The 21112-nt window shown below is 39.4% G+C and overlaps 2 protein-coding genes across 5 annotated transcripts in view; both read right to left on the bottom strand.

Annotated features, from left to right (window-relative positions):
• Nucleotides 1-21112, bottom strand: part of agbl4 (AGBL carboxypeptidase 4) — a 312915-nt gene that overhangs the window by 59354 nt on the left and 232449 nt on the right. The window lies entirely within an intron of this gene.
• On the bottom strand, nt 322-18397 carry bend5 (BEN domain containing 5). 3 transcript variants are annotated; one of them, XM_064333330.1, is made up of 6 exons: nt 16326-18397; nt 13333-13463; nt 10388-10790; nt 8631-8779; nt 7696-7909; nt 322-7530 (listed from the first exon to the last, which is right to left on the bottom strand). In XM_064333330.1, the coding sequence occupies exons 1-6, from the start codon at nt 16504-16506 to the stop codon at nt 7334-7336; spliced, it is 1275 nt and encodes a 424-aa protein (XP_064189400.1). In that variant the 5' UTR covers nt 16507-18397; the 3' UTR covers nt 322-7333. The 3 variants fall into 3 exon arrangements, with proteins under 3 accessions (XP_064189400.1, XP_064189401.1, XP_064189402.1); XM_064333331.1 differs by lacking the exon at nt 16326-18397 and adding an exon at nt 16195-16314; XM_064333332.1 differs by lacking the exon at nt 16326-18397 and adding an exon at nt 15783-16170.

The following is a 21112-nucleotide window of genomic DNA, read 5'->3' as shown; positions in this document are numbered from 1 at the left end:
AATGGAGCATACCTACATGAGCTTGTCTGCTTTCCTGACTGCAGATGGAAGGAAAACACTGCATGCAGCAAAACATCTTGCGTTCGGAAATGTAAATATGAGCCTGGTATTATAAAAAAGTGCCACCATTTGCAAAAGCAACGACTTGTTATAGACCGAATGCACATCTGGCTTCACAGTGCTGTTGATGAACGTTTTTTTTTTTTTTTGAGAACAGCGAGGTCCTCACAGCTGAATCTGAGAAAAGGTGGAACTAAAATAAAAGGTGCAAGTCATTAAAAATGAGGACACAAATACGACACGCAGCCAAGCCATCAAGGCTTCTTTTCTTAGAATAAAAGTCTGCATTTATTCTTTAGATCTGTACATTTAACAGGAGTACCTGGACTGCAGCAAACACACAGAAAATGATGCTAAGAGGCAAATTCAGTCACACAGCAGAACTGTGACAATTGCCAGGACAGTTTTCTTCTTTCAATAAGATTGCTCCAGGTAAGTGCCAAACAGATAGACTGGCTCAGTGTCTCCTGCCATATCCTGCTGGTTCCTGGGACACCACGTATCTCCCGTTTTAACCCAAACCAGAACAAGGCCCCAATAATGAGATGGAGAACTCTCCATCCTCTGCTTCATTCTGAAGCCTTCTCTGGACCACAGCATTCACAGGAATGACCTGAGAAAATAGTTCATCCCTGTGACCCCATGCGTCCATCCAATCACCATTTGACATTGGGAACCACACTTCAAAACATTTTTCACCAATGGATCTCTTAAAATGTATATATATATGTATATATATATATTTCTTAAATATAAATTTAGATTAAACTGGTCAGCAGCAGGAAAAATAAAACGGATGTAAAAGTTCAAATAAATGGGAGATAATTTACAATTGATGATGTAATACTCCAAATAAAAATATAATATAATTTTAGGGGCAAAAGAAAATATTCACGATGCACTCCATATGATTTCCCTTAATCAACAAAGTCCTCATGAACAGACGCTTCTTTTCAGGCATCATAAATGAGAAGACAATTCATTCCCTCAGTCTGAGCCACTTCTCTACTGCATTCACATCTCCCCTCGGTCCAATAGGAGCACAGCTCTGACAGCAGGTCATCACAAATCCATGACCTAACCTCTCAGCAAATTACATATAGGTAATCATGGTAACCATCTTTCTGTCTAGCATTAACACTGCACTGAACAAATTCAGACAATCAACCGTGCGTGCTGAGGACCGTGTTAATGTACACTGACTGCCCATAAGGAAATGTGCATTACAGACCAGGCCTAAGTGCAACTGTTAATTTAACTGACAAATGAGCGCTGCAGTATGTGGCCATTGTATTCTGATTAATGTGCCTACACTCACAACGTCCATAAAGCTATGAACAATGAACTCTGAAGTCTATCGTACAACAATTTCTCTTTATACACTTTGGCTGACATGGTGTGATAAAGGGTTGTCGTACTAAATATTTACCTAATTGAATTAACATTAGCATCTCAACTACACATACGTCAACTAGTGGACTTTTTCCAAGGAAACCATGAAACAATGATCCAACAATAATGGACTGACACGATCCATGGATTTAAGTCCAGATTTCCTTCTAAACGGACAGAAAACAATCAGGCTTGCCTTTTCTGTGGTTACGAATAATGGTGAAAGGCTCCACCTCAAAATCTGCATTCTACTACGGGCAAAAACCTCATCGGATAACATTTTCAGGACAGATCAACTGAACAGTTGAAAGAAAATGAAATGATTGTTAGAAAAAGCTAGCACCACTGGAGGTAAGAGATACAGTGTCACCACATTTGCTCATAGCACCATCAACAACTTAAAAAAATAAAATAAAAAATTGGTAATGACCAGAGCTAGTTATATCTATTAGTTTTTTTTCTAATTGGCTATATTTAGAACATTGATAAAGCAAATGTAGGAAGGAATGACATTACTTAACATCCCTAACAATGGCATCTTTTTCATGAAGTTAAGAAAAATCCTTTCTTATGTTACTTTAGCTTGAAGTTGCCTATGTACATGCTACTGGTTCCTCAGTGTTAAGGAGCACTAACGTTTCTAATCGTTTCATAAGCTTTTAAAATGTATGCACATACAAGTAGAGCAATGAGGTAGGATGGTGAAGCTAAAGTTTTCACTGATAACATATGTAAAACTGCAAATGATTTCACAAGATTTGACCAATCTGTCTGCCTTAAAGCAACAAACAGTCTGAGAATAGACACTTTGAGTGTCCTTTCACACTTTACACAAGGTGCATAACATAAAATGGATCTGATTCTCTAAAGCAGTAAGGCAAATGACAACTATACCACACTTGACTAAAATTTTCTGCAGGCGATAAACTGAAGGAAGCGACATCACAGCCTAAGTGGGATTTCGTGGTAGGAGCACTGGGCAGTTTGCTGTGGCATTGAGACACTTAGACTGGTCCTCAGCTTGTGGTTTGTAGTCTGTAACTGAGCAGTTCTGCAGCTAAGCGGATGAGGTCTAACATCTCTTCATCACAGCTGTATACAAGTATACAAATATATCTAACTGCACATAGAGCAATTCCACTCCTCCCCTTCCATTTTGGCATCAGGAAATAAAGCGAAAAAGTAAACAAGTAAACAAAAACCCAACACCATGATTTAAAGGAAAGCTCCAGGGTCCACACAACAGAAGTGCATTCATGGCTACCATAAACCTTGATGTAGCAGACATATGGTACCACAAACATTACCCTCCAGGGCCCTGTAGATTCCGATGCAAATTATTGCATGATAGCAACCACAACAAAAAACAATTAAAACACAGGAAATATCTTTATCCTCTGTGGCAGCTATAGAGTATTAGATGAACACCCCTGCACTCTGCAGGGGTAATTTTGTGCAAGTTCAATTCCAGCAAATTTACCATTAGTTTTCTCCCAAATGGTGAGTGTCATTATCCCATACTTTGGCTTAGCATCTTTATTTACCTCCATAAAGCACCCTGTTAACAAGAAGCAGTGCACAGTAAAAATACACACTTCAGCAAGGGTGAAAATCTCTGGTCCCACGAGCACCTGGTCAATAAATCACCACAGGTGATTAAAGATGTTACAGTGCGCAGTGGTGATCGGACTTAAAGCGGAATCGTCCATTTCCTCTGGTCTCAATGCTTTGAAAAGGTGCTATCCATGTATCCAGAAGGAACATGCCAAACCCCTGAGGGGTGGAGCTTCTCACCCCAACTCAACAGCCATTACGGGACACAAACTATCCAGTTGCACAAAAGGGGTCCAACATTTGTCCACCGTGAAGATCACCAATACTCGGTTCTTCAGAATAGCGTCAATGTTGAAAAGGCTGAGAACATGATTTCCGTTGAGTTATGGAGGTGAAATGACAACTCGCTCTCAGGTTTCAAAGACTTTGTGGGTCTTAAATATGAATAAAATATCTGGAGTTGCATCCAGTTGGCGAGCCCTGTTAATTACATTAACGTCAAAGCTACTGGAGAAGACCGAGTGTGGAATGAATTAAAAGCACGCTTATGTTCTTCTCGCACGCTGTTCACGTCTTATGACACTCCTCACATACCAGGTACACATGGTTCAAGCGCGCATGTATAGCTACTGCACTGTAAAACAGATTAGAACATTTACTTGAACATAACGGGAGATCCATTTGTGATGAAACAAATGAGTTTCCTTTGGCTTCTCATCTCCCAGTGTTCTCACCTATCCGTGACTTTCACTTTAAAGCATCATCCAAACAGCTGGATATACAATTCACATAAAACAATACAATTTAAGCTAAATCACTTGAGTACAACCATAGCATTTTTGTCTGTGTAGTTTGATCGTATTGTTTCCTGTAAGAGGTAAGCTGTGTTCTAAACGTAAAATGGAGGACCTCTATATAGAGGATCTGTTTGAATAGGTGAAAAATCACAAATTCAATTTGAAAATGTTGCGTAGATGAGACATACTAAACGCAAAAAGTGGTGGTGTTTAAAATGGCAAACAGTCCAGGGATCTCACAGATCTTAAAGGACTGCGCCTTCAGGAAAGCCATAACTTGGCCACAAATATCAGAAAATGATATGATATACAAAGTTGTGTATTCACCAGATCTCACAAACTGGGTTTAAAACACTGACCTTAGGAGGTGAATGGCTCAATTGAAGTATTCAACCCAGTATATAAGATACCATTCATTCTAGGTACGTAGAGTGTACCTTTAAAGATAGTGAAGAAAACAGAATGGTTTGGACTTATACTTCACAACTGTCCATAAGCACAGGTATAAAGCCCAAGTATAAACAGTATCAATTAAAGTTATGGGTTTCCTTATGTGCTATTGGTTAATTGTCACAATGAAGAAGGGTTACTGTTTTTCTCTCAGTACAGAGACATAATATCTATATTTCTATGCATGAAAAAGCATAAAACCAACAAGGGAGCTATAAAACACAAAATAAAAATAAATGAGCTTAGCAAAGGTGAAATTACAAAAGTTAGCAGTAATACGCAGACCAGGAGCTGAACAAGGTGTGGTGCAACCTGGACTAAAATTCTAAAATGTTCTTGTTTTGAGAGGGAAAAAAAAAAAAAAAGAATGACATACTCCAAAAACAACCTGGAAAAATGATAGCTTAACAGGAGGTGGATCAAATACGAAAACAGAACAAAGGGAAATCTCGAGGAGCGATAGCTTTTCTGCTTGAAGGGCAGGCCTGCAGGTGAATCACAGTTAGAAACATGGTCACAGTTGAGAATTCAATCTGCAGCATTTAGTTCTCTATTGCAGATGGCCACACAAACCTTTTGGGGAAAAAATAAACAGAAAACACTTGAGTAAAGTTCTGATGGCATGTCTCGCTGGAAGTTGTCACTATACCTTATTTCATTCCCACTGGTGTGCCTGACAGGAGAGGTTTGGAGGAGGCCAGGAATTCTGCCGTTTTTTAGGCCTGGAAGGGGGAACAGGGCATCAAAGCCCCACTGGCGTTGACAGCTTTACACGCACTTAAACGCAGAACCCGGAAACACTTGACGTGCAAACACCAAAGTGCAGCTTAAGCAATATCAGCTTACATTACAATCACAGCTTACTTACAGAACAGACAGCGCAACCCTCTGTGATTGTTTTTAAAAAAAAAATAAGGCCCTGCAAAATGTATGCACTACACTATAATACCCTTTCATAACCTACGTCATTAAAAACATGCGCACGCATTTTGGCAACGGAAGTACTGCTTTGTCTTCATGGAAACCGGTGTGACAGGGAGGGAGTAGGTTCACACAATCTTTTTCTTAACTACTGAAATACAATGACATAAATAAATGTCAACTGTTGCTTTTATGGCAGTATATGTGTGCATGTTAGGTTTCTCAACCAAATACATGTATATGCCTGGCCACTAATCAGGGAACCATTTTGAGACATCCTCTACTGGAGGTGTTGCTAGACTTAAAGCTCAGCTGGGGAACAGGTCCCAAGCACTCACATCCCTGAAAATAAAGTTTAAAACAACAGTGACAGTATCTTCACTTTGGATGCCGTTAACTTGTGGAGGGAACTTTAGGATATCAGTGGTAGAAAAACATGAATATTATTTATCTTTATGTTTTTTTTTTCCAGGTACAATCAACACTGCCATGCTTATAAAAACGGCCCTCTGTATTTTGTCCAGGTCCACAATCGTTAAGTTTCCCACTGTCAGAGAAGGCAAACATCTACGGTTCCTGGTCATTTCTTTACGTATGATAGTTTGCGGTAAAATATGATCATTTTAAAGTCTCAATGTGATATTGCTGTACTTTCCATCTGGCAACGCTACTTAGCGTTGATACCAGTGATGTGGCAGTCAGCTTAAAAAAATCAATATCAACATTGCAGAAGTTGAAAGGTACGATCAAGAACAGCTGATTTACATTGAATATCTTCGAAAAATTTGTTACATCAACCCTGAGCTAGCCACACAGTTTTATGTATATATGTGCCGTATTAATTCAATTTTACGACTGCCCAGAAAGTGGGCTAAGATCCCATTTCATCTAGACACATCCGAACTCGTCGTGTCCCAGTAAACGTGATATGGCAACACCCCATCATCTAGTTATACTATAGGGATCTGGAATATTTTCATCGGTTGGTAGGGAAGGTTTACTAAGATAACTTGCGATCTTGAAAGGTTAGCTGCTTCGCAGTCCCTCAGCTTGCTTCCTGTTGCCAAAATGTGCACGCATCTTTGTTACGTCATTGCCGTTTGCCAACTTTGGAGGGGCCCCCTCATCAATGTCCTGTTGAGGACATGGATGAGCAGAAAAAGGATGTGTTCACAGTTGTATCTAAAAGAAAAAATTCTCATTTTTTCCTCACATTGCTAAATTCACAGTTCGAAACGTGTATGCATCCCTGACTCTACTGAAACGCCAGCATAGACAATCTTACATCAGGACCTGCAGCACTCCTACCTTGCATACTGAAATATCTGGGGTGTACAGAGGGGTTTCTGCATTAAATTATTACAAGAGCAAGTGCTAAGTGCTGCTCTAGAGAAAATAGAGACAAAATACACAAGAGTAAACCAGGGGTGCCTGGTTACAGCCCCATAAAACTAGGACCAATTCCCCCTTACCTAATTAGACTAATGATAATCCCTATTAAAACGAGCATCAATATTCAGGACAACGGGATATCAACAGCAGAGGTTATGGTCTCCAGCCATTAAGACATACAGAGTTAAAACCCCTGTTGAAAAAGTGCGTCTCCAAGTCACTGCGAAAAGTACCAGCCGTACTCAAAACAGACCTCGCACACGGGTGGCACTCTATAAAACTGCATCCTCTAAACGCCGTATACTGTCCAGAGTCAATTCTCTTACCAAGTCTTCCTAAAATTAGAAAACTTTTATCTGAAGGTATATTCTTGCTCTTCTATACAACGCGTTAGGACACGATGCCAAGTTCTGACACAGAACAGCTGTTTTTCGGACCACCATATTCTTTCACACCAAGATGGAAAGGATCTTTCCTGACTTACACACACCTGCCCCACCCCCCTTCCCATCCCCAGCCCTCACCCCAAAACTTATAAAAAATAAACTCCACTCAATTTCTCATATGACTCATATCGACCGCTGACTACGTTCACGGAGTGGTAAAGCTGTCTGACACGCAGCAGTTTGTTTGAGAAGTCGAAAAGGCCTCATCTGGGCCTTCCAGTGAAAAATCTCAAATGGCAGCAGTGATGATCCTGTCCACCCTCTTCCTTTTTTTGGCAGTCCAAGAAGAGCAGAATGAGCTATGGTGACAACTTTTAATCACTACATGCCATCGTAGCTGAAATTTTCCATCTTGACCGTCTGTCTAATGAGCAGCTTGGACTCCCGCCTCTCCTCGTTCTTGATGGACTTGTTGATATCCATTATCTTTTCACATATGTATTTGTTCACTTTGGACAATCTTTGTGTGATCTCAGCGCTGTCCGCCGTTTCTTGGGATACTCTGTCATACAGACATTCTGGAAAGAAATCAAGACGTAGAATTAGGCTCACAATCCACATTTCAATGCGTTGCGATTCAATCTAATCCATGCCCAACATGCATTTGTACCTGCCGGCTATACCATATGAAAATGGAAGTAAGATCAAAACGTGTGAAGGTTTTTTGGATTGCCTTGTGTTACCTCTGACGATTTTGAGTTTGCTGGGGGAGAGGGGCGGTTTAGGCAGGGCGTCTTTCTTCTTTTTGGTGGCCACGCCCGTGACGCTCCTGTTCTTGAGCGTCTCCGTGCCCCAGATCATGACGGCCAGGTTTTTGGTGAACTTGGAGTCGCCCTGCGTGCGCTGCAGCTGGTGCCACTTCTCCTCCTCCACCCAGATGCCCCCGCCGAGGTGCACCTGCGGCGAGAGCCAGGCGCGTTACGCACCGCCTCGAACCCCGAGCCGCGGACCCTTTAAAGGCCTACCGCTACAGTCACACAGAGGAATCCGGCCCTCAACACCACAGCACCTCCAAGACATTTTTCCCAACCGAAGCCACAAGAGAAGTAGTTAGGCCTGCCTAGAATTACTGAAGAACTACCAACTGTTGTGTGCCTTTCATGCCCAGGAGCGATTTCCATCCCAGCTAATGTGCTTTAGGACCCAGGCCAGCAGGAAGGCTTTTCTCAGCTCTCAGGTTGGGGAGTGTTTTTTTTTTTTCTAGGGCTACCTGTCAGTCACTTAGATTCCTGTGGTATAAATAATTAGTACCAGGCAAAGTGTGAGAGTTCTAATTTGCTTTTGTTCTTCACGGTTGAACTGAGAACCCTTTCCGCTTGTAACACAAATTCCCCCATGTCGCGCGAGGCAGACAGAATAATACAGTAAAAACGCTCTGCAGCGAGTAAGAGGACTGCATTAAATGAGCAGTCCTGGTGCCAGACCCTGGCGGGAGAGTTTTCAACAGGAAATAAAGCTTAGCTCCTATTTATTGCAAGGGAACAGAGGCTCAAACAAAACAAACAAAGCATAAATGGCACCCCTGTCAATGTCCTCCGGTGAAAGCAGGACAAATGAGAGAAAGCAACCAATCAATGACCTCGGTGTGGTGGAAAGGGGCGGGGGGGGAAGGACTCACCTTGCCATCTGTAAAAGTGTACACAGTTCTCGGGGAGGGCGAGTGGCTGGAGCTGGTGTTTGCCTCCTCTCTGCACACTTCCTGTGGCTCGATAATGGGCTCCACCACTTCTGCCTTGATTGTCTGGGTGCCATTGTCGTGCATAGGTTCTGCCGCGGGAGAAAAGGGGGACGGAAACGTTAGCGGTAATGACGGTGCAGAGAGGCAAGGTCTCATGAAAACACCAATGCGGTCGGACAGACTAAAAGCGCTAGCGTACGTAGCGCTGCACACCCTGTCCCCGTGCAGTCGCTGTAGCGCTGGAGCACAGCCTGCAGCAGGGCTCCACCGTGCCTCCAGACAGTGGGCTATTTTAGCCCTGTAAGCTGGCTCGGTGGCAGGCCACGCTAAGCTCCCGACGTAGCTGATGAGTTTTAATATCGGTCAGCAGACAGCATTCCTGACCCCGGGCCACCCTGGGCCGTCTAATCCGCCGCCGCTGTCTTTGGAGGGCTGGGATTGTCCATCCGGTCAGAAGGTGTGTGTGAACACGCTGCCGCTGCTGCTGCTGTCCACAACGCATTTTCATCCTGCACACTCAAATACTACCCCCCAGAATGCACTGCTGTCTGTGGTTTCATACGTATCGGTCCTTTTTATTTTGGCACTGGCAGAAGGCCATAGTACCTTCAGAGTAATACACTCAAATTTCAAATGAATCTATTCTCAATTTGTTTTTCTGTATGTACAAAAATATATATTTTTTCATTGGTTACAAGAGGCTTGATCATGGCTCATTTTCCCCTAGCAATGAACCAGTTTCTTACTGTATATACAATTCAAATAACATATTTTTGTACATACACAGCCTACACTGTATTAGTAATTTTACACAGCTATGAGGAAACACAGGTCACAGGCATAGTTCCTACAAAATATAAAATATTGTTTTCATAAACGAGTACATAGCATAGTTATTAAAGTACACTAATCAACAAATGAAACCAGACTTTTAAGAAATCAATTGCCATGATCTATATATCGCCAAATCAGTTAACTACCCAATTAAGAATACATATTTACATTAGTAAACAACCAGTCAAAGTGAAGAGTCCAAACAAGCTATCTTGATAAAGACATTCTGTACTTGTGTACACTTGAAGTGCTGCAGTGGTGATGTTTTCATGAATTTGTAATAGCCCTTTTAAAGTCACTTGCTTGTGTGCAACATGACAAAAATGTGATTACACATATCAAACTACTTTTTCTGCTCACTGATAAAACAATGCTTTTACTACTACGGACAGTGATAGCTATGTTATCATTTGGAAAAATTATCAGCTTGTCATCACAAGCAGGTTAAAAACATTCCTGGCAACAGCATTTTGAGGAACTGAATCACTGTTCATATGGAAAAGAAAATGAGATCAGTTTTAAACAACTGCACACAGTGTAAAAAATTATGCTTTCCTGAATGTTCATACATTATGGTGGTGACCAGTGCATAATATGCATGGTCCCTACCAAAGGATTATGAATTTTTTTTATCTGGTTTCCTGGTAAATCATTTCTGAGTCAACTCTATTTGCCATAGAAACAATAGCGGAACAGAACAATGTCCAATGTCCGTGACTACTGTGCCATCCTAGCAGCGCAGCTTTTGTTAGCGTGGAGATGGAGGCAGTCAGTGAGCGAGTGCGGAGGAGTGGACCCTTCTCAAAGCGCTCACCGCGGCGGTGGCGCGGGCGAAACGGCGGGTGCGGGCGCGGCTCTCTTACCGCTGCCGAGCCTCATGAGCAGGACGTCCTGCAGCCTCCTGTTGAAGTCGCGCAGCTCCTTCACCTCCGTCAGGAGGCTGCTGTACTCCTTCAGCTTCTTGGCCTGCTGCACCAGCTGCCTCCGCGTCCGCTCCAGCTCCTGCTGCAGCCGCCTCATCTCCTCCTCCTGCTGCCGGTAGCTGTGCACCAGCTCCTCGTACAGCACGCGGGGCACCACCGCCTCCTCCGTGCCCGAGTCCCCCTCCTCCTCCTCCTCCTCCTCCTCTTCCTCCTCCTCCTCCTCGGCCAGGTCGTCGTCCCCCTCGACGCACAGGCTGACGGCGTTGCGCTCCAGCCGCGCCACCACCGCCGCCAGGCTCTTGGAGGAGTTGGTGCTGGGGCGACTGTGGTCTTGCACTTGGGCCTACAAGCAGAAGCCCCAATTTCAGAACCCTATGCCTTACCACCGCACATGTATTTTGGAGAATATCTCAGTATTTATGGAGATTTTATCATCTAAGCAGATCTTGAACGCTTAAAAAAAACAGCGGCAGCTTGTGAGCTTGTAATAGAAGAGACCCTAACTGATCACTCTGACCCTGTTCTTTGTTTATTTTGCTTGATGAACAAGCGTGCCAATTACCTGATTAATCTGTGCCCACTGGCAGGTAATTCCATTTCTCTTAATTGTGTCTGATGTGGTGACATTCTCTCCCTTCATGTCACGTAAGAAAATTTACATGATAAGACGGAGCTCAATTTAGCAAAAACAATTTAATCATTAGAAACACAACACTTTAACTCGGAGGTAAATCACCTTATAATTGCAAACTGAACAAGCTTTGAGTGAGAAGCTTAACAAAGGCTAGCAAGCAAGTTCTGTCTGGAAGGTTTTCATTATGGCACTGAGTCGATTAACTCATATCATTGCCACTGTGTGTGTGTGCGTGTGTGTGCGTGTGCGTGTGCACACACACATAGACCCACAACCACAGAAACACGCATATAAAAAAAAAGATTTTCTTTCCGATTTCTGGCAGTATTCATTTTCATGTTGTAATGCTCAATGTGAAAGGTGAAAAAAATGTTTTATTTATAGGGGTTTTGATAACCTAAGTACAATGCTAAAAGGAAGTAAAAATGATTATGTAAAAAGTAAAGCTATGGAAAATAATACTATGATATGATGCATGCAGTGTGCTGTATGACTAAGGCAATGTACCATTTCACAAGGGTTACCAGAGTTGCTTTCAACATAAGCACTTACAATTGATCAGGTAATTAGAAACGGCTTTATGGCTTTGTCCTAGACTATAACCGCTGAGAGAACAGCAACAGATTTATCCCATCGCCTTAAACCTTAAATCTGAAAATCAATAAATGTGTGTATAGATTTTGGACCCTATTTGAAGTAAATCAGTAAACAATAAAAAATAATTTACACATACTGAATTTAGTATTCTTCTTGAGTGCGTCTTATTCACTTCATTTTTTTTAAACCTGTAAACAAACCGTATGATGGTTTAAACCAGGGAGTTACCTGAACAGTGACATTTTGTTTCTTCTAAATTGTCTCAAAGAAAAATGTGTCCTTACAAAGGCACTGAAATGTAATATTTGCTTTTAGATTATACATTTGCATCACAAATTATTGAAATAATCTACTTGCAAAAATAAGCAAGGTGGTGGTAGAAAAGGAAAAGAATAAAAATAGTGTTTATGTCTTCTATAACAATAACAGTTAAATAAATGGTGCATAATCTAAATGAGATGATTTCAGTTCTTGAGGATGTCAACAGCATGCATTTTTTTATCTTTTGCAGAGACTCCAAAGCAAAGTATCGATACAATAAGAAATGAGCTTGTTAGGGAAGGTAACATGGATTAGCAGCTTCATCCAAATCTGCAGTGCCATTATTGCACATTAATTACATTATCTGCTGACTTGAAATTGTATGCACTTGAGTAACTGTGGGTTGAGTTTAACCTATAATTCTTCTCTGCTGCAGCAGAGCAAATCCTACAGAGGTAAAGACCAGAATAAAATAAAAAATTTGAACATCCGAGAAACTTAATGTCTTAAGGCCAATTCATGGTCCAGACCTAGCATACACGGACCGGACTCAGCTGGGGTCCGCGCGGTCAAAATGACGAAACAGCGGACCTCAGCGTACGTCCGCCTTGGCATGTCCGCGCGAAGCTCAATTTTTGTGACTGCGCGTACCTAGCGTACGCGTACCGGTGTCACACAAATCATGGCTCGGTATGAAAATGTTTCACATCGACATGCATTTCATGTGGCACCGGAAACATGCGGTGATGCGGAATACACAAAACAGACATGGAGTCGACATTTGAAGAGAGACTGGCTGAAGAGGTGAGAAGGTACAGGGACCTATACGATTCACCCCAACGGGATTATAAAGATTTTCAGAAGAACAACAATTCATGGAGAGAAATAAGCACAACGCTGGGAAGGACGAGGCCATGTTGTTTACAGTGTAACTTCCGGCAGAAAAGGAAAACGACGCGCAAAGATTTTTGTGGAAATTGTGGGAAATGTAGGGCTTGGGTATGCGGTGGTACGACTGGACTATGAAAGGGCAAACGACTGCGGACTGTCCGTCCGCACAGCGTATGCGCCCTGTACTTACAGACTATGTAAAAGCCTTTAGTCAGTAACATGAGAAGTTTCAAAAGAATGTGATACCACTCATAAAGTACTGAATCGAATCTAATGTCAAGTAATAGTAAACGCACTTTCAGGTAACCTTCTTTGAAAGCACCATTTCAAATGAATGCAAAAAAAAAAAAAATCCTTAAGACAATCCTTATCAGTGAATGTAGTTCCAGTGAACTAATCTTAAACACTGGCAAACACCTGTTCTAAAATGGAGTGCAGGGCATTTAAATTCTCAAGCAAGTAACTTGCTTGCTTAGTGTCTACATTTAGAGAGGAAACGTACCTTTTTATGTCTGAGTGGCAGTCGTTCCTCCCCAAAGTGGTTCTCAACTGAATTACCCACACCTTTAGTGGACAGTTTGGGGATTTTCATCTTCTTTTGCATAATACTGTACTCAAACTCTTCTATGGTTTCTGTAAAACACAGAAGAGGGTGTCAGATATTCAAGTACAGTACACATAAGTATAGTCAGGACACTTAAACATAGACATATCAGAAAGAAAACACTTTTTAGTGAAGCAATGTAAATATCAAATTTATTTGGAAAATATGGGGGTCATCTGAATAAATAATGGATAAATAAAATAAAGGCAGACATACCTGTGAAGTATAAATATTACAGGTATTAAAATTTAAAAGAAGTTATTTAAACTGTTGTATTTGCCCTTTTCTACCTTAAAATTATACAAATGCCCGATTACGTTAGCAGGCTTTGAGGACTTGGAAGATGGAAATACAAGGTTTCAAAAAAGTGAATATGACAATACAGGCTAGTAGGTTACAAAGAAAAGTGAGTCTGGGGTTCAAAACATCTTCTGTATGCTCTCTATGCCTACACTGGTACAGGTACTTTGGCATGCTCCCACAGTCTGAAGATATGCTGCGAGTGTGTTTGCATACACTGTCCCTATAAATATATTGGGTAAAAGGTATAGTCCTGACATAAACTTTGTACCTTCCAGGACTGGCTTAGGCTTGTGACCCTCGTAAGGATAATGTAGTTAGAGGAAACGGAAGGACATATTTTTGACACAGCCCAAAAATAAATTTGATTTTTTTTGGCAGGATGCTCTACGGAAGGGTGCATGATTATAGCACTGTTCAAATGACATATCACACCAAATGGTGCTAAATCCGGATTCCTCAGTAACTGTGATAATATCATAAAATGCATAAAATGTGCACTTTCTGTAACAAATAAGATATTTATTTAGCAAAAGCTGTTAATATGTCCTTTGCCCTCTCTTTCAACAGAAAGCAAATGCTGGACACAAATATGTAAATGCCATTGTAAACGGAGACCACGATAAATCCTGTATGGATTTTATCATACCAAGTCAGGGAATTAAAATAACAACAGTGAATATGAGTAAGAACGGAAAAATGCACAGCAACTATTCAACTAAGCAATATAAACTTCAATATAGTTACACTGTCTGTATGTGTATCCATGTCCATAAGCTCCAAAAAAAGAAACTGTATTTGTATTGCAAGTATGTGTATGTGTAAATATGCACGCATTTCCAAAATATAACTTCATAGATGCTTTAAAACGAACGACTGTCTAGAGCACAACGCACATCATAGTCGTGGAGAGCTACCAGTCAGTTTTCTTTGCAACTCTAACAGATCACACATCCTCAGTGAGGCCTCCTGTTAACACTGACAAGAAAGAGGTCACTTGAATCTACGTGTGCAGATCAAAGGTTTAAACTGAGGTAGCCTTTGACGAAAGAAAGACATGCACTTTTAAATCTAACTATTAAATACAATTTCTACAGAGTTCTCTTTTTACATAGAGTTGAAATCAAATGCATAGCAAATCCCATTAATGTTGGTATATTTATTTCACAGACATGATCGTTTATTTACAGGGAATAACGACTGCTAAATTTGGATTTCTGGATGTAAATTACTATAAGCAATAATAACTTGAATAGGAGATTAACAAGTTTACTTCTTCGCTAGTGTGAACCAGCAAAGGGACCCTCTCTAAAGGAAGTATTTTCTGTTACGTAAGTGAAAACAAGCAGAACCGAATTCACTTTTCATTCGAGTCTATTTCCTAGCTATTATGTTACTTCCTATATTACTTTTCATTACAGTCTAACGATAGTCACACACAATCCGTCTGTTGTCACCCATCTAGTGAGATCAATCGTTTAAGTCAGCCAATATATCACTCGCTGATAGTGGATAGTGTATCATCACTGCAAGTGTCAAAGCATAGCTAGGAAGATCTCGTGCAATTACTTTGCTAGCCAACGAAGTTTAGCCAACGTTAACAACATTTCATGGACTTAGCTAGCTAACATTATGGGAATGCATGCAGCCGTTTCGGAAGAAATACTTAAACTGAACCAACTCGTAAAGGGTTAATTTGTTTTAGTTATCCAATAGACTATACATGATGGAGCCAGCATACGTAAGTTAGACTGACATATCTGCCCTACACAGTTTACTGGCTAACAATGTAAAAAAAAAAATCACAGTGAGATAGCGGTCTAGCCAGTGCTGTTCAACCACACGAGTAAATACCGACTGGCTAATTCAAATAGCTGTGACCGCAATATTTTGCCTAAGTAAATCTATATAGTGAACATGCCTAGATAATTTGCGTTCTGCTGTCTAGCAAACGTTACAGATAACAAAGTCACTAGACAAACAAGTCAGCTAGCCAGCTAACTGTTATAGACTTGTTATAGTACTCATGCATAGCCTGGTTAACATACCCATTGCAATTTCAAAGTCAAGCTTTGTACTAGCGGTAGTGATTGCTCGTCAACTGGTAAGTTAGGAAGCTACCGAGCTAGCGACACGTTTGCAAGCCAACGTCTTTGGACACCAGTGTCGTTTTAGGCCCAGAAACATCATCAAAATCTCATCAAACTTGCAAGCTTCCAAAATAGCGAACAGTACTTATTTTGTAATGCAACGTTAGCAAATGGAAGTAGCAAGCCAGTTAGCTAGTTTACAACGTTAGATAGCAATCCAATTCGTGTTATCGCTAGCTAGCCACCTAGCAAGCTAGCAAGGTGAAATCCCAGGACGATGTCTATATGATTCAAGTGTCCTCAATCGATCAAAATTCACACTGGCTTGATCCATAATGGAAATCTCGTACTGGTTCAAAGTAAGACAAACCCCGTGATTTTCTTTCTGATATGTCCAGTCTGAATACACACATAATGTAATTCGTTGTTATTTCATCAAACAAAATAGTTGGTATCTTTCTGTCTAACCAAACAAAAAGAGAAAACGCTGGAGAAACTTACCTGCAAGAGCAAGGATCTGTGCTTTGCCAGGCTGGCCTGTACCATTCTCTTCAGTTCTGTGAACCAGATACACCTTCTGATTATCAAAATCTGTTTTGTGCAGAGGTCTAAATTCTTTCACACTGGAAACCGGCAGAGCGTAGCACATATCGTCATCCAAGAACCTCACGAAAGCATACATTATTTCTTCTTTGGTCCTACACTTTAGATATTTGTACTAATTTTCCCTCTATAAGAATTTAAAAATATAAACACACACAAAGGGGAATAGGGAAGGCCTCTGCGTTCGGCTACTCTGGCCTGGTCTACCTCATTTCAGGAAATGAGCGGCTACCCCCCCCTTCGCTCAACACAAGACTTGAATAATCAACACACGAATTTACCATAGTTTGGAAGTATCCTAAATGTCAACATCCAAAAGACTTAAGTCATCTGACATTTCACGGAAGTTCCTTGAAGTATTCACATAATACGTTAGTCTCTAGACAGCTTCAAATTAATCCAATTTTATTGTTCAATAGCATAATATTTACACAAGCTCGCCAGTCAGTTAATGCTACTATATCAGAAAATCTACTTGAGAATTAGGAATTCAGACTTAGGAATGTTATGAACAATTTATCTAAAGCTCCTCATACAGACAGACATATAGTTTGCCAAGTATCTTCATAAATGTGCTAAGGCTTAGGCATTTCATATCATAGTCATCAGAGTGATTTACCCTGGCTTACCTTTCCACTTGCCTTTGAGTTGAAAGTAAAAACCAGTTTGTACAGCTCTTATAATATATTGTCACTGGCATGCTTTTTGAGGCAGTCATATTAGCACAATAACCAGTTTCGATGTATTCAAATGCTTTTTTTTGCGATACCAATATGAATGTTTGATTGCATAAATAATGGTTTAAAATTGACCTTTTCATATAAACACAAATAACAGATTATATATGATTATTTAAGGTTACAGTTGAAAAATGCTATAAGTAGTAAGTAGGAAAGGGAGATTAGCATTTCAAATGGAAGACATCACCATTTAATCATCATTAAATTGTTAGCATCGATGTTACTGTGAATTGTGCATGGTAGTTCACAAATAGGCCTATATATATGATACAGGACAACACGCCTTTTAATAAGTATGTCTGGCTTAACCTGTATTTGTAGTGATCCTCACATTTTCACAGCTCTAATGGTGTTTGATAATAGGCATTTGTGACTGCACACCTTACACTCACAGTTCAGCATTTTAGCCACTCTTTTTCATAGAAGTGCATTTATTTTATCACACGCTAACTTGTTTTCTTTTGAGTTGTCTGTTAAAAATCATTGCTAATTAATTATTACTAATTACAATTTAACATGTGGGTCCATTGCACTTTGCCATTGGCACAATATAGCCCTACATATAATGCAAAATTCATACATCATAAAAAAAAATACTGGTCAAACAGTGAGCCATATTTGTCCAAGCAGTACTTCAAAAAAGTTAAAATAACACAATAAAATTGAGCACTGTCATGCAGAAGATGGCCCTCTAGTATAAAATTAGCAAACTAACTGTGCCACCAAATCTGCCACCGGGCAAACAAGTTGAACAGGGAATACACGCTATTCATTTGAAGGGGGTTATCTAATTAAACTTATTTGCTTCACATGATTGTATTAAAATGTTGACATTGAAGCCTATTGTGCTGTATTATAATTTGGCCATTTCTATACCCCATTAAGGAATCTGAATGTAGTATACTATAAGACTACCAGAATTACAACAGAAAAAGATCAGCCAGGGTCTGTTCTCTATATTTCCCTCAAAACACTGGATATTTCTCAGAGACAGAGATAGCAAGCAGGCAAGATGCAGGCTGCATATTTATAACAAAGGCTTGTTAACATCCAAATATGATAATCCATTTGAGAACTGTAGATAGAATGGGATTTTATCTACTGTAGGTAGCAATGCTTCTTAAAGTTTACAATGTGCCATAAAACAAAAGGAATTCATGTTTGAATATTATTAGGAAAATCCATTGGATAGAGATTTCTGAAGAACGCAATGCTGCCTGATATCTACTGTAATAAAACAAAAATAAATAAAAACTTCTAAAAAATAAAATAAATAAATAAATAAAAACTTAAACTGCGGAATAAAATAACTCATATTTTAATATCTGAGGATAGGCATGTTTTTACGTAAAATAATAATACTTATCCAAATAAAAAAATAAAAAAACATGCTTACATTCTAATATTTGAGAATTATTTTCATTCCATTCCATCATTTCCATCAATTTCATTTTCAAACACATTAATAAAATGACTTGGTCCACTTGGCTGTCTAACAGTAAGTAATCTACTGTATGTAACATTACTTGATGTTAAGTAGTTTCAATGTGAAGAGAGGATAATATGAGTTTGCACAGTCTTAATGTTGTATATATTAAGTTTTATAGAAAATGATAGGAATATATTTATGTCAAAGTGTTATTTGCCTAATTTCCCTATAAGGTGATAACATTTTTGAAGTTCTTCATTTGTAGCCAGGTCTCCTTTCTGTGTTGCTACAGCTAAAAAAAAAACACACCATCTTATGCTAGAGACCTTGAATAAAATACAACTTGTTGATAATCTTGATGTCATTTTCTCAGTAAGAGCAGCTGTACACTGTAAAAATCAACAGTTTTCCTTAGTCATGTCCACTTGTTTATTCTCTTCAACTTAATGTATCAACAGTAATTTTTGAACATGAAACTCAACTTTTTAAATTTTCAAAATTTGATCTCAAAATCACAATTGACTTGACTATTTGAGAAAAGACACAATTGAGTAAATTGGTAAATCTAGTAAATCCGGTAATCTGGTAAATCCAGAGTTAGCTCCACCCACTTTCCCAGAGTTCTACATGCCAGATTGAAATAGCAAAATAAATGTTGAATTACACTTATTAACAGTTTAAGTGTTACAGTAGTGCATTGTGTTTAGCAACAGCCTTCATGCAGATACTGCAGTTACTGATCTAAGCATGAATTAGCACCATGGGGGAGTTTGCTATGTGTGAAAATGACCCCTCTTGCGCTTCATAAAGGCATTTCTCTTGTTACTAAATGCGCATGTCTTATTGGAGATAAAGTATCTAAGTAAGAGAAGCAGCTGTATAGCTCATCTGAAATTATTATAGTATGACATAACCAACAAAAGCCCTTTATCTCACCCAATGCAATAAGTGTTTTTGTATAAATAAAGTTCTACTTGACTTGACTTGTATGAATCATTTTAAATCATTCTTTGTAATAATTCAGTGTATAAAGTTTACAAATATAAAGTGTATAAAGTGTACAAATGTTAGTTAAATTAAATTTAAAAACTTAAAGCTTAACATTGAAACAATGAAAACTTTTTAATCACAATAACTTTTTCAACTTGATTTTAAAAGTGGAAACAAAGGTTATTTTCAAATGGAACTTACTCATGATTTTAAGGCAGCAAATAAACATACGTGTTTATGTTGAACGAGCATGCAAGTTTTTAAAGTGTAATATACAGCATGATCTTTCAAATGAGGAATTATGAGAGGTAAAAAAAACTTGATTAATTAGACTCCAAAGCAATATTATTGCCCACATGAAGATTATATTATTATCCATTCTTTGAAAATTTGAAAGAGAAAATTTCCACGTGTGAAGAGAAAATTAGGTCACACTTAGTCATTTCCATCTTCACATTCTCACATTTCACAGACCTTTTAAAATGTAAACAGAAAAGAAAATGTGACTAGAAATAGTGTAGTTTACCGTTTCCCATTCAAATCTTATAAGTAGGAATATTTTTATAGTTCACATGTGTACTCTTCAAATGTTGGGTTTTCTTGTGTGGTTTTTGAACACGTTTTTTGAACATGTGATTTTTTGGTAAGGGTTGCCAACAATAATTTTATTAATCAATTATATATTTAAGTTGTATTGATTCTGTTCTGTCTTTCATTTAAAAATGTGCTATGAAAATATTTTTTATAATTATAATTAAATATACAATTAATCATATGGTATGGTTCTTACAATTTATTTACAAACTTTGTGGTGTTCTTTCCTTTTTATGAGAAAATAAACATGAGAATTTTGAATCCACTGTTCTGAATGAATAAACAAATATCGTCTTATCAGTTTCACACTATTCAAGCCAAATAATGGTGCAACTCCACCAGCAAAGCCATTTTACATAAGCACGCTTCATGGTGTCATGCTGCATCTATGATATTGTGGGGGTTATCATAAACCCACTGCGTTCTGTCTGCACTCAGCTATTTTATTAAAGATAAGTCAAGCATGACCCTGCTGCTATTTTACATTTATATTCTAAAAAAAACAAGACCAAACACAGTGGCACAGTGGAGCAAGAAGAGATACTCAACAATCCATCCAGAGAGAGAGAGAGAGAGGAAGAGAGAGAGAGATAGAGAGAGAGAGAGAGGACAGAGAGAGAGAGAGAGAGAGAGAGAGAGAGAGAGAGAGAGAGACGTGCCCAGTGACCCAGCAGCAAGACATCAGACAGTGTTCTTTTCCCAGTTTCTCTCATCTTGCCTTCATTTAGCAGAAAAGCCGTTTCCACTAACCGATCATTATTGTAATCAATATGTTCACCTATTTCTTTTGTTCTGCCTCAGTAGGTCTTATTGAATCTGAAAGCCCCTGGAATGAAACTTAGAGAAGAGAAAAAAGGGGGGTATCTCTGATGGAACACTTCTTGGAAATGATTATCTGGTCTGATTGTATTTGTGTGCGTGCGTGTGAGCAT

This window comes from Anguilla rostrata, chromosome 4 (genome assembly GCF_018555375.3).
Source record: "Anguilla rostrata isolate EN2019 chromosome 4, ASM1855537v3, whole genome shotgun sequence".
NCBI classification, from domain to species: domain Eukaryota; kingdom Metazoa; phylum Chordata; class Actinopteri; order Anguilliformes; family Anguillidae; genus Anguilla; species Anguilla rostrata.
Note: the sequence above shows the minus strand (reverse complement) of the source record. Positions and strands in the feature narration are given on the sequence as shown.

Excerpts from the sequence above, each read along its gene's own strand:
- bend5 (XM_064333330.1), bottom strand. The coding sequence starts at position 16,506 with ATGTATGCTTTCGTGAGGTTCTTGGATGACGATATGTGCTACGCTCTG. Across the intron at positions 8,780-10,387 it reads GCTCATGAGGCTCGGCAGCG|AACCTATGCACGACAATGGC; the intron begins GTAAGAGAGCCG and ends CTCCCGCGGCAG. Across the intron at positions 7,531-7,695 it reads CAAACTCAAAATCGTCAGAG|AATGTCTGTATGACAGAGTA; the intron begins GTAACACAAGGC and ends ATTTCTTTCCAG.